The 12,402-nt window shown below is 61.3% G+C and overlaps 2 protein-coding genes across 15 annotated transcripts in view; one reads left to right on the top strand and one right to left on the bottom strand.

The window, feature by feature from the left end:
• Window positions 1–8,322, top strand: part of LOC132381866 (uncharacterized) — a 61,487-nt gene extending 53,165 nt beyond the window's left edge. Inside the window, exon 2 of the mRNA XM_059951584.1 lies at window positions 7,888–8,322. The gene's annotated coding sequence lies outside the window, so the exon portion shown is untranslated. The remainder of the gene's footprint in view (window positions 1–7,887) is intronic.
• Window positions 1–12,402, bottom strand: part of LOC132381862 (von Willebrand factor A domain-containing protein 5A-like) — a 41,293-nt gene that overhangs the window by 8,667 nt on the left and 20,224 nt on the right. For 6 of the 14 annotated variants that reach the window (XR_009508134.1, XM_059951561.1, XM_059951558.1 and 3 more), the window contains exons 10-17: window positions 10,847–10,926; window positions 9,944–10,058; window positions 9,048–9,206; window positions 8,329–8,432; window positions 6,416–6,627; window positions 5,172–5,231; window positions 4,388–4,447; window positions 3,791–3,838 (exon numbers count right to left, since the gene is read on the bottom strand). Coding sequence is in view for 13 of the 14 variants with exons in the window: in XM_059951561.1 (XP_059807544.1) it covers window positions 3,791–3,838; window positions 4,388–4,447; window positions 5,172–5,231; window positions 6,416–6,627; window positions 8,329–8,432; window positions 9,048–9,206; window positions 9,944–10,058; window positions 10,847–10,926 (838 nt within the window). In the remaining variant the exon portion in view is untranslated. The remainder of the gene's footprint in view (window positions 1–3,790; window positions 3,839–4,387; window positions 4,448–5,171; window positions 5,232–6,415; window positions 6,628–8,328; window positions 8,433–9,047; window positions 9,207–9,943; window positions 10,059–10,846; window positions 10,927–12,402) is intronic. The other 8 variants (XM_059951566.1, XM_059951562.1, XM_059951568.1 and 5 more) reach the window with 3 other exon arrangements.

A 12,402-nucleotide genomic window follows, 5' to 3' on the forward strand; every position in this document is an offset into this window, starting at 1 on the left:
ACGGAGACGGAGACGGAGACGGAGAGGGAGACGGAGAGGGAGAGGGTGGGAGATGGAGAGGGAGAAGGTGAGGGTGAGGGTGGGAGAGGGAGACGGAGGGAGACAGTGAGGGAGACGGTGAGGGAGAGGGAGAGGGCAACGGTGAGGGTGAGGGTGGGAGATGGAGAGGGAGAAGGTGAGGGTGAGGGTGGGAGAGGGAGACGGAGAGGGAGACGGTGAGGGTGAGGGTGGGAGATGGAGAGGGAGAAGGTGAGGGTGAGGGTGGGAGAGGGAGACGGAAACAGAGAGGGAGATGGAGAAGGTGAGGGTGAGGGTGGGAGAGGGAGACGGAGAGGGTGAGGGTGGGAGAGGGAGACTGAGAGGGAGACGGTGAGGGAGAGGGAGACGGTGAGGGTGAGGGTGGGAGAGGGAGATGGAGAAGGTGAGGGTGAGGGTGGGAGAGGGAGACGGAGACAGAGAGGGAGAGGGAGACGGAGAGGGAGAGGGAGAGGGAGACGGAGAGGGAGAGGGAGACGGTGAGGGTGGGAGATGGAGAGGGAGAAGGTGAGGGTGGGAGAGGGAGACGGAGAGGGAGACAGTGAGGGAGACGGAGAGGGAGAGGGAGAGGGCGACGGTGAGGGTGGGAGATGGAGAGGGAGAAGGTGAGGGTGAGGGTGGGAGAGGGAGACGGAGACGGAGAGGGAGACGGTGAGGGTGAGGGTGGGAGAGGGAGACGGAGAAGGTGAGGGTGAGGGTGGGAGATGGAGACGGAGACAGAGAGGGAGAGGGAGAGGGAGACGGAGACGGTGAGGGAGACGGAGAGGGAGAGGGAGACGGAGAGGGTGAGGGTGGGAGAGGGAGACGGAGACGGAGAGGGAGACGGAGAGGGAGAGGGAGAGGGAGATGGAGAGGGAGAGGGTGGGAGAGGGAGAAGGTGAGGGTGAGGGTGGGAGAGGGAGACGGAGAGGGAGACGGTGAGGGAGACGGTGAGGGAGACGGTGAGGGAGAGGGAGAGGGAGAGGGCAACGGTGAGGGTGGGAGATGGAGAGGGAGAAGGTGAGGGTGAGGGTGGGAGAGGGAGACGGAGAGGGAGAGGGAGACGGTGAGGGAGAGGGAGACGGTGAGGGTGAGGGTGGGAGAGGGAGAGGGAGAGGGAGAGGGAGACGGTGAGGGAGATGGAGAGGGAGAGGGAGACGGTGAGGGTGAGGGTGGGAGATGGAGAGGGAGAAGGTGAGGGTGAGGGTGGGAGAGGGAGACGGAGAGGGAGACGGAGAGGGAGACGGAGAGGGAGACGGAGAGGGAGACGGAGAGGGAGACGGTGAGGGAGACGGTGAGGGAGACGGACAGGGAGACGGACAGGGAGACGGACAGGGAGACGGACAGGGAGAGGGTGAGGGAGACGGACAGGGAGAGGGAGAGGGCGATGGACAGGGAGAGGGACAGGGAGAGGGACAGGGAGAGGGACAGGGAGAGGGACAGGGAGAGGGAGAGGGCGACGGTGAGGGTGAGGGTGGGAGATGGAGAGGGAGGTGAGGGTGAGGGTGGGAGAGGGAGACGAGGGTGAGGGTGGGAGAGGGAGACGGTGAGGGTGGGAGAGGGAGATGGTGAGGGTGGGAGAGGGAGATGGAGAGGGAGACGGTGAGGGAGAGGGAGAGGGAGACGGTGAGGGAGAGGGAGACGGTGTGGGTGAGGGTGGGAGAGGGAGATGGAGAGGGAGACGGTGAGGGTGAGGGTGGGAGAGGGAGATGGAGACAGAGACGGAGAAGGTGAGGGTGAGGGAGACGGAGAGGGAGACGGTGAGGGAGAGGGAGGGTGTGGGTGAGGGTGGGAGAGGGAGACGGAGAAGGTGAGGGTGAGGGTGGGAGAGGGAGACGGAGACAGAGAGGGAGACGGAGAGGGAGAGGGAGACGGAGAGGGAGAGGGAGACGGTGAGGGAGAGGGAGACGGTGAGGGAGAGGGAGACGGTGAGGGAGAGGGAGACGGTGAGGGAGAGGGAGACGGTGAGGGTGGGAGATGGAGAGGGAGAAGTTGAGGGTGAGGGTGGGAGAGGGAGATGGAGACGGTGAGGGAGACGGACAGGGAGAGGGAGAGGGAGAGGGCGACGGTGAGGGTGAGGGTGGGAGATGGAGAGGGAGAAGGTGAGGGTGGGAGAGGGAGACGGCGAGGGAGAGGGAGACGGTGAGGGTGAGGGTGGGAGATGGAGAGGGAGAAGGTGAGGGTGAGGGTGGGAGAAGGAGACGGAGAGGGGTGAGGGTGGGAGAGGGATACGGAGAGGTTGAGTGTGGGAGAGGGAGATGGTGAGGGTGAGGGTGGGAGAGGGAGATGGAGAGGGAGATGGTGAGGGTGAGGGTGGGAGAAGGAGACAGAGACAGAGACAGAGACGGAGAAGGTGAGGGTGGGAGAGGGAGACGGAGAAGGTGAGGGTGGGAGAGGGAGACGGAGAAGGTGAGGGTGAGGGTGGGAGAGGGAGACGGAGAGGGGGACGGAGAGGGGGACGGAGAGGGGGACGGAGAGGGAGACGGAGAGGGTGAGGGTGGGAGAGGGAGACGGAGACGGAGAGGGAGACGGAGAGGTTGAGTGTGGGAGAGGGAGGGAGAGGGTGAGTGTGGGAGAGGGAGACGGAGATGGAGAGGGAGACGGAGATGGAGAGGGAGACGGAGATGGAGAGGGAGACGGTGAGGGTGAGGGTGGGAGAGGGAGACGGAGAAGGTGAGGGTGGGAGAGGGAGACGGAGACGGAGACGGAGAAGGTGAGGGTGGGAGAGGGAGACGGAGACGGAGAGGGAGACGGTGAGGGTGAGGGAGACGGAGAGGGAGACGGAGAGGGAGACGGAGAGGGAGACGGAGAGGGAGACGGAGAGGGAGACGGAGAGGGAGAAGGTGAGGGTGAGTGTGGGAGAGGGAGACGGAGAGGGGGACGGAGACGGAGAGGGAGACGGTGAGGGTGAGGGTGGGAGAGGGAGACGGAGAGGGTGGGAGATGGAGACGGAGAGGGTGAGTGTGGGAGAGGGAGACGGAGATGGAGAGGGAGACGGAGACGGAGAGGGTGGGAGAGGGAGACGGAGAGGGTGAGGGTGAGGGTGGGAGAGGGAGACGGAGATGGAGAGGGAGACGGAGACGGAGAGGGTGAGTGTGGGAGAGGGAGACGGAGATGGAGAGGGAGACGGAGATGGAGAGGGAGACGGAGATGGAGAGGGAGACGGAGATGGAGAGGGAGACGGTGAGGGTGGGAGAGGGAGACGGAGAGGGAGACGGAGACGGAGAGGGAGAGGGTGGGAGAGGGAGACGGAGAGGGTGAGGGTGAGGGTGGGAGAGGGAGACGGAGACGGAGAGGGAGACGGAGAGGGTGAGTGTGGGAGATGGAGACGGAGATGGAGAGGGAGACGGAGACGGAGAGGGTCGGAGAGGGAGACGGAGATGGAGAGGGAGACGGAGATGGAGAGGGAGACGGAGACGGAGAGGGTGGGAGAGGGAGACGTTGAGTGTGGGAGAGGGAGACGGAGATGGAGAGGGAGACGGAGACGGAGAGGGTGGGAGAGGGAGACGTTGAGTGTGGGAGAGGGAGACGGAGATGGAGAGGGAGACGGAGAGGGTGGGAGAGGGAGACGGAGATGGAGAGGGAGACGGAGATGGAGAGGGTGGGAGAGGGAGACGGAGATGGAGAGGGAGACGGAGATGGAGAGGGAGACGGAGATGGAGAGGGAGACGGAGATGGAGAGGGAGACGGAGAGGGTGAGGGTGGGGGAGGGAGACGGAGAGGTTGAGTGTGGGAGAGGCAGTGAATGGGAGGTGAAGGAAGTGGGATCACTTACCGAAAGCGATTCCAGGATGAGCCCCTTTGAATTTCATCATTTGAGGAGCTGGGCAATTCGCCGAGGGACAGAGAGAGAAAATGAATCAGATCTTCCCATCGTCAACGGCAGAAGCAGAGGGTCGGTGGGGGTGGGGGGAGCGGAGAGCGGAGAACAGAGGTGGGGGGTGAGGAGAGGGGTAAGAGGTGGGGTGGAAGGGGAGAGAGGTGTTGAGGCTGAGAGAGTTATGAGGGGGAGGTGGAAGTCAGGATGGGGAGATTGAGGGTAGAGGGGTGGGTGGGGGATGGATGGGAATGGAGGGGGATGGTGAGCAGAGGAGGGAGAGAGGGAAGGGGAGGGGGCAGGGGAGATAGGAGAGAGGGAGGGGAGATGGGGAGGAGAGTGGTTGAGGGAGGAGAGGAAGGGTGAAGGGAGAAGGGGAGAGAGGGTGAGAGGGAGAAGGGGAACCGGGAAAGTGGGGATTAGGTGGGGGAAGGGTGGTTTCGGGGTGAAAGTGGGAGAGAAGGGGTTTGGAAGGCAGAGAGGGGCCGGGAGGTGGAGAGAGAGGGTGACCGAGAGTGAGGGAGTGACTGAGGGGGAGGGAGTGGTAGCACTCACCAAAACCGCTGACAGGTATTCCCATTGGTGCAGGGGGTGGTGGAGGAGGTGGGCAGCTCCCTGGGGGGCAGAGCGAGGGGAAATGAAATACATCATCACAGGGTCAATGGTAGGAACAGAGGGTCGGGGGAACAGAGAGCACAGGGGCAGAGAGCAGCAGGAAGGGTGAGGAGAGCGGGGAGAGGGGGTGGGGAGGGTGTTGGGAGGATACTGAGGATGAAGGGAAGGTGTGAGAATGGGGCAGACGGGGGAGGGAGACGGGGTGAGGGAGAGGGAGACGGAGACAGAGAGGGAGACAGAGAGGGTGAGGGTGAGGGTGGGAGAGGGAGATGGAGACGGAGACGGAGACGGAGACGGAGACGGTGAGGGTGGGAGACGGAGACAGAGAGGGAGAGAGACGGTGAGGGTGGGAGAGGGAGACGGAGACGGAGAGGGAGACGGAGAGGGAGACGGAGAGGGAGACGGAGAGGGAGACGGAGAGGGTGAGGGTGGGAGAGGGAGACGGAGAAGGTGAGGGTGGGAGAGGGAGACGGAGAAGGTGAGGGTGAGTGTGGGAGAGGGAGACGGAGAGGGAGACGGAGACGGAGAGGGAGACGGTGAGGGTGAGGGTGGGAGAGGGAGACGGAGACGGAGAGGGTGGGAGAGGGAGACGGAGAGGGTGAGTGTGGGAGAGGGAGACGGAGATGGAGAGGGAGACGGAGACGGTGAGGGTGGGAGAGGGAGACGGAGAGGGAGAGGGTGGGAGAGGCAGTGAATGGGAGGTGAAGGAAGTGGGATCACTTACCGCAGAGTCGTTGAAGTGGAGCCCCTAGGCATCTCATTATTTGATGAGCCGCGAAATTCGCTGAGAGGCAGAGAGAGAAAATGAATCAGATCTTCCCAGTGTCAACGGCAGATGGAGGGAGATGGGGGAGACAGGGGGAGGGAACGGAAAGGGAGGTGGGGAATGGAGGGGGAGGGGAAAGGGGAGGGGGAGGTTAACGGAGAGTGGAGGGGTACGGGAACGGAGAAGGGGAGGGGAATGGAGGGGGGAGGATGGAGGGGGAGGGGGAGGTTAACGGAGAATGGAGAGGGGTAGGGGGAGGGGTACGGAACGGACAGGGGGAGAGAACGGAGGGGGAGGATGGAGGGGGAGGGGAAAGGGGAGGGGGAGGTTAACGGAGAGTGGAGGGGTACGGGAACGGAGAAGGGGAGGGGAACGGAGGGGGAGAGTGGTGTTGAGGCTGAGAGAGTGGAGTTGGAGGAAGTGTGACCATTCCCCAAAACTGGCAAACAATACCCATTTGTGCAGGTGGCAGAGGAAGAGGTGGGCAACTCATTGAGGGAACGAGAGAGGGGAAAATGAAATCACAAACGAGAGTACGTCCGCAGATGCTGGAAATCCGAGCAACACACACAAACTCAGCAGGCCAGGCAGCGTCTACGTAAAATATCAGAGTCGACGTTTCGGGCCGAAACCCTTCGGCAGGACGGGAGAGAGTAAACTGAGGGGTAGATTTGCAAGGTGGGGGCAGGGGAGAGGGAAACGCCAGGCGATGGGTGAAACCTGGAGGGGGAGGGAGAAAGCAAAGAGCGAGGAAGTTGACTGTTGAAAGAGACAGAAGGCCGTGGAAGAAAGGATAACGGGTGGTTGGGGCGGGGGGGGAGAGGAGAGAGGGGCATCAGAGGGAGGCCCGGCCTGCTGAGGTCCTCCAGTATTTTGGGTGTGTTGAGGAGAAAATGAAATACATCTCCCCAGGGTCAGGGGTTAGAGAGAGGAGGGGATAGGAGGGAGGGAGGGCAAGATGGTGGGCAGTGGACGGGAAAGGATTCAGAGATGGAGGTGGAGAGATGGGAGGGAGGTACAGACTGGGCTGGGGTTCACACCTCACTGTCCCTCCCTTTAAATGAGGAGAGTTCACCCAGCCAATTCACTCCACCTCCAGCTGAGCGCGGGTCCCCTAGTCCCCAGCGAGGTCGAGTTTACGGCCACACAGCACCCATCACCCCCTTACCCACCCACCACCCCCGGCAATTAGCAGTACCCACCTGCAAAGAGGGGGACGTCCCTGCGGATAAGGGGTCCCTGCACGGCCTGGCCGAGCTCCTTGTTGATGGCGATGAAGGCCGTCCGCGAACAGACCACGTTGGCCTGGGTGCTGATCTCAACCAGACGCCTCTTCACCTGCTCTGTGTCGCGGTCCGACCCGAGATCCAGAGATCCCAGCAGAGCCTTGGCTGCCAGACGGTGGACAGAGGAGCTGGAGCGAGAGAGGGAGGGGGAAAGGGTTGGAAATGGAGAGAGGGGAACGGGGAGGAGGGAGAGAGGGAGGGGGAAAGGGTTGGAAATGGAGAGGGGGGAATGGGGAGGAGCGAGAGAGGGAGGGGGAAAGGGTTGGAAATGGAGAGGGGGGAACGGGGAGGAGCGAGAGAGGGAGGGGGAAAGGGTTGGAAATGGAGAGAGGGCTCCGTGTCCCGGGCTCCGTGTCCCGGTCCGGGTGCGGGTCCCGGGCTCCGAGTCCCGGTCCGGGTGCGGGTCCCGGGCTCCGAGTCCCGGTCCGGGTCCGGGTCCCGGGCTCCGAGTCCCGGTCCGGGTCCGGGTCCCGGGCTCCGAGTCCCGGTCCGGGTCCGGGTCCCGGGCTCCGAGTCCCGGTCCGGGTCCGGGTCCCGGGCTCCGAGTCCCGGGCCGGGTCCGGGTCCCGGGCTCCGTGTCCCGGGCCGGGTCCGGGTCCCGGGCTCCGTGTCCCGGGCCGGGTCCGTGTCCCGGTCCGGGTCCGGGTCCCGGGCTCCGTGTCCCGGTCCGGGTCCGGGTCCCGGGCTCCGTGTCCCGGTCCCGGGCTCCGTGTCCCGGTCCGGGTCCGGGTCCCGGGCTCCGTGTCCCGGTCCGGGTCCGGGTCCCGGGCTCCGTGTCCCGGTCCGGGTCCGGGTCCCGGGCTCCGTGTCCCGGTCCGGGTCCGGGTCCCGGGCTCCGTGTCCCGGTCCGGGTCCGGGTCCCGGGCTCCGTGTCCCGGTCCGGGTCCGGGTCCCGGGCTCCGTGTCCCGGTCCGGGTCCCGGGCTCCGTGTCCCGGTCCGGGTCCGGGTCCCGGGCTCCGTGTCCCGGTCCGGGTCCGGGTCCCGGGCTCCGTGTCCCGGTCCGGGTCCGGGTCCCGGGCTCCGTGTCCCGGTCCGGGTCCGAGTCCCGGGCTCCGTGTCCCGGTCCGGGTCCGAGTCCCGGGCTCCGTGTCCCGGTCCGGGTCCGAGTCCCGGGCTCCGTGTCCCGGTCCGAGTCCGAGTCCCGGGCTCCGTGTCCCGGTCCGAGTCCGAGTCCCGGGCTCCGTGTCCCGGTCCGAGTCCGAGTCCCGGGCTCCGTGTCCCGGTCCGAGTCCGGGCTCCGTGTCCCAGTCCGAGTCCCGGGCTCCGTGTCCCAGTCCGAGTCCGAGTCCCGGGCTCCGTGTCCCAGTCCGAGTCCGGGCTCCGTGTCCCAGTCCGAGTCCCGGGCTCCGTGTCCCAGTCCGAGTCCGGGCTCCGTGTCCCAGTCCAGGTCCGAGTCCGGGCTCAGTGTCCCAGTCCGGGTCCGGGCTCCGTGTCCCAGTCCGCTACAGTGCACCGTATACGTGTTAATGACGTCTGGTTACTCCTATTTTATTGCTATTTTGTGCGATTGTGATGGGGGCAGACTGCTTCTGCGGCCTGCAGTCACTGTACAACACTGAACTGTCCGAGACTGTTTCAATGACTCTGTGGTTTCATGTTTTATATTCTCTGTTTCTCGCTCATTTTTCTGGTTGTTTGCGGGATTTGTCCTTTTTTATGTGTTGGGTGTTTCATGTTTTCTGTGCAAGAACCCTGGGGGGGGGGGGTAGAAATAATCCTGAATTGCGACAAATGACGGGCATAGTGTGGGGGGAGTGCAGACTATTCCTGAAGCCTTTACATTGTGACGGAGGGCGGGGGCAGAGTTGAGGGATTTGGGGACAGTTACCTCCTGCACTCGATGGGTCTCAGGCTGAACCTGGTCTCAGCTTGTACCGGCTGCTCCCCCAGTGAATACTTCAGTGTCACCCCACACTCCAGGTCGGGATCCATCTACGAGACAGAAGCAGTCAGGGAACATCGGGGACAGTGGCCACCAGGTGAGGTTCATTGCCTGTCTGAACCTCCAACCCCACCCCCACCTCCGTAACAGGACTCCCTGATGGAGAGAGACCCTCTTCAAATGGAATCCCCAGCAGAGAGACCCCCTCCCCTTTTAACATGGGTCCCTGACAAAGAGAGACTCCCCCATAACAGGAGACCCCAATGGAGAAAGAACCACTTTAACAGGACTCCCTGTTTAACAGGGATACCCGGTGGGGGGAGACTCCCCATTAACCGGGGTCCCAACAGAGAGACAGTCCCAATTATCCGGGGTTCCAACAGGGAGACACACCCTTTAACAGTGGTGTCTGATGGAGAGGAACTCCCCTTTCATAGGGGTCCCAGATCCCCTCTTTAACAGGGGTCCTGGTCAACTATCTCCTCTTTAACAGAAGTCCTACATAGAAAAAGACTCCCACTCTAACATGGATCTGTGATGAGGAGAGTTCCCCTTTAACAGGAATCCCTGAAAGAGAGACTCCTGGGATAACACAGAGGGGAGGTGACCCTACTTTTACCTTAATGCACACCAGCAGTCCCCATCTCCCCACGCCTGACCCTCACCTGCCCCTTCAGCTGGGTGTAGACGATGGTTTTCTGCTGGTTGAAGAGCGTGCTGGGAAGGGGTGACAGCAGAGCGGCCTCTACCCCTGGGGGCAGGTCCCAGCTGAGGCTCACCCCTGTCCCGCTGGGTTGCAGGGCGTACTTCAGGGTCCGGAGAACCTGTGGGGGACAGGAAGAGATCAACACTTCTGCAGGCTCCCTCCCATCTCGTGATTCCTACACTCAGAGACCCCCGTTCAGTGCCTGGTTAGGGTTAGGGGCCAGCTGACGAGGACGTCTCCATGTCCCGCCTGCTCTCAGCGTGTCCCACCCAGCCTCTCTTCACTGTGGTTTCAGACTGTGATCAGACTGAGGTTTCTTGGCCTCACTTTGCGAGGGCTGACCCACTACCCCATCCATCCTTCTCCCATTTTGGGCTCCCCCAATCTGTTGCACTGTCCCTCTCCTCTGCTCTCTTCCCCAGGCCTCGGAGAGTTCCAGGGTCTCCTCGTCCCCCACTTCACATGGAGATTCAGCACAGAAACACCCTGAATTCACCCCTTCACCTGTGGGGGGCAGGAACGGGGAGTTAACCCATCAGCCTGCACATCTCTGAGTCCTGGGAGGGTCCGTCTCACCCCCTGTCCAAGGCACAACCCCGCTCCCTCACAGACACACTCTCTCACACACACACCCACAGTGGCGGAGGTTGGGATCGAACCTGCGATTCCGAGATCAGGCACTGAGAGACACTGATCCTCACCGCTGTGCCTGCTGGTCTTCCCTGTACATTTCTGGGGGGGGGGGTGACCCCCTCGCTCCCCCACACGCAAGGTCCTACCCCCAATAAGAGTATCCCGACAACCACCCCCCCCACCATCAACTCGGGGTTTCCCACCCTGCCCCTGCCTCAGTACCTTGGGCTCCATCCTGTCTTTCCCGGTGATGAATTCGTAACTCCCGCTGGCCGCCTTGGCGATGCCTTTGATCAGCGCTGTGGAGGCCCCCTCACCAATCCCGAAGGAAAAGCACCTGGAGAACGGGATGGTGAACCGCCATGGTTTACTTTCAGTAATAGAGGGGTTTCTCTGCTGCATTGCATGCTGGGAATGGATGCTACCATTGGTCCTGCCCAACGTTGCTGTCCACACAGTGGGGCTGAAGTAATCTCTAGTGTTATTTCGCTCCAAATGGGAATGGGATTGAGGGGCAGGGGAATGAAAGGAGAGAAGGACAGGATGGAAGAGAAAAGGGAGAAGGAACTGCAAAAGATTGGTGGTGGAACATAAATTAGACAATATTATGGGCGGGATAATTGGGGAAAGATGGGAGGAGGCAGTTGGAGAGAGCAGTAGAAAAAGTTCAGGTGGAAGAGACGGATCTGGAGGAGAAAGGGGTGGGAGAAGAGAGGTGGAGGACTGACAAAGAATGGCGGACAAGGAGACGAATGGGGAATGGGAGAGCTGAATGTGTGTCGAGGTGGTGGGGACGAGGGAGAGTGGGAGGCTGACGTGGGGTGGAAGAGTGTGAGGTGGTGACGGGGGAGGGAGAGGATGAGGTCAGGTCGAGGGTGCGAGGGTGAGGTGGGGACAGGGTGGGAGAGAGAGGTGGGGATGAGGGAGAGGGTGAGGGTATGGTTGGGATGAGTTGGGGGGTAGCAGGGGACAAGCTGGAGCAGTAGGCAGGGAGAAGTTTGAGGGGCAGGCGGGTTTTTTGGAGGGGCAGGCAGGGACAAGTTGGAGGGGAGGTTCGGAGGAGGTGGAGAGGGAGTCTGGGTTGTGTCAGGGACAGCAACCCCTCCTTACCCCTACACCTCTCACCTGTGGCTGGGGCTGTTCTTCTGAACCTCAGCCAGCACCTGCTTGGTGTTGGATACCTCACCGTCCGTGAACACAAAGAGCTAGGAGAGAGGCAGAGAGTCAGAGTTATCCTGGAAAGACCCAGGCCATTCTGCCCATTGTATCCATACTGACCACAGAGCACCTATCCATATTGTTTGCATCTTCCAGTAACTACCCTGCCACCTTCTGTACCTAGACAACACAAGTGCTCGTCTGCACACTTTGTAAATGCCATCAGTAACTGCACTCTCTCCTTTGTCCCAGGGCCTTGCTCCTCTCTGAAGAATGTCCTCTCAGATTCCCTCTAAATCTCTTCCACATCCCCCGCCCAACATCAACAGCCTCCAGTTTTACCTACTTCTGATGTGGGGGAAAGTTTCCTGTCTATACACCTCATGATTTTCTGAACCTCAGTCATGTTCCCTTCTACCATCCTCCACCCTGGGGAGACAGACCAACCTTTCTCCTCATCACCGAGACACTCTGTCCCTGGGACGGTCCTGGTGAATCTCCTCTGCAGTCCCCCCAGTGCCAGCACACTATTCCCATAGTGTTTTTCTCACTCAGTGACTCCCTCTCTTTCTCTCATTCTCCCGCCTCTTATTATTTCTCCCACACATCCCATCACATTCCTTCCCTTCTGTCCCTCTCTTACTCTTAATCCCCTCTCCTTCCCATTCACATGTTTTCCTACCCAAGTCTCTGATTACCCCCCTTTGTTTAATTTCTCTCATCTGTCCCCTCTCACTCCCTTCTTCTCACACTCTCTTTCTCATCCCTCAGATTCTCTATGTTCTGTCCCGTTTGTTTAATTACGATACTCTTTCTCATCCCCCCATTCTCTCGCTCTCGTTCTCCACTCACATCCTCTCTTCACTGTTCCTCTCTCTCATCCCCGCTCTTGTTCTCTCCCTCCCTCTCAGCCATCTCCTTCCTTCCCTCACTCAACTCCTCTCCCATCTCCTTCCTTCCTTCACTCTCTCAACTCCTCTCCCATCTCCTTCCTTCCCTCACTCCCTCAACTCTCCCATCTCCTTCCTTCCCTCACTCGCTCAACTCCTCTCCCATCTCCTTCCTTCCCTCACTCAACTCCTCTCCCATCTCCTTCCTTCCCTCTCTCACTCAACTCCTGTCCCATCTCCTTCCTTCCTTCACTCTCTCAACTCCTCTCCCATCTCCTTCCTTCCCTCACTCCCTCAACTCTCCCATCTCCTTCCTTCCCTCACTCGCTCAACTCCTCTCCCATCTCCTTCCTTCCCTCACTCAACTCCTCTCCCATCTCCTTCCTTCCCTCTCTCACTCAATTCCTCTCCCATCTCCTTCCTTCCCTCACTCCCTCATCTCCTCTCAGCCATCTCCTTCCTTCCCTCACTCAACTCCTCTCCCATCTCCTTCCTTCCGTCACTCAACTCCTCTCCCATCTCCTTCCTTCCCTCACTCAACTCCTCTCCCATCTCCTTCCTTCCCTCACTCAACTCCTCTCCCAACTCCTTCCTTCCCTCACTCACTCCCTCAACTCCTCTCCCATCTCCTTC

The sequence above is a fragment of the Hypanus sabinus genome, chromosome 26 (genome assembly GCF_030144855.1).
Source record: "Hypanus sabinus isolate sHypSab1 chromosome 26, sHypSab1.hap1, whole genome shotgun sequence".
In the NCBI taxonomy this organism is placed as follows: Eukaryota; Metazoa; Chordata; class Chondrichthyes; order Myliobatiformes; family Dasyatidae; genus Hypanus; species Hypanus sabinus.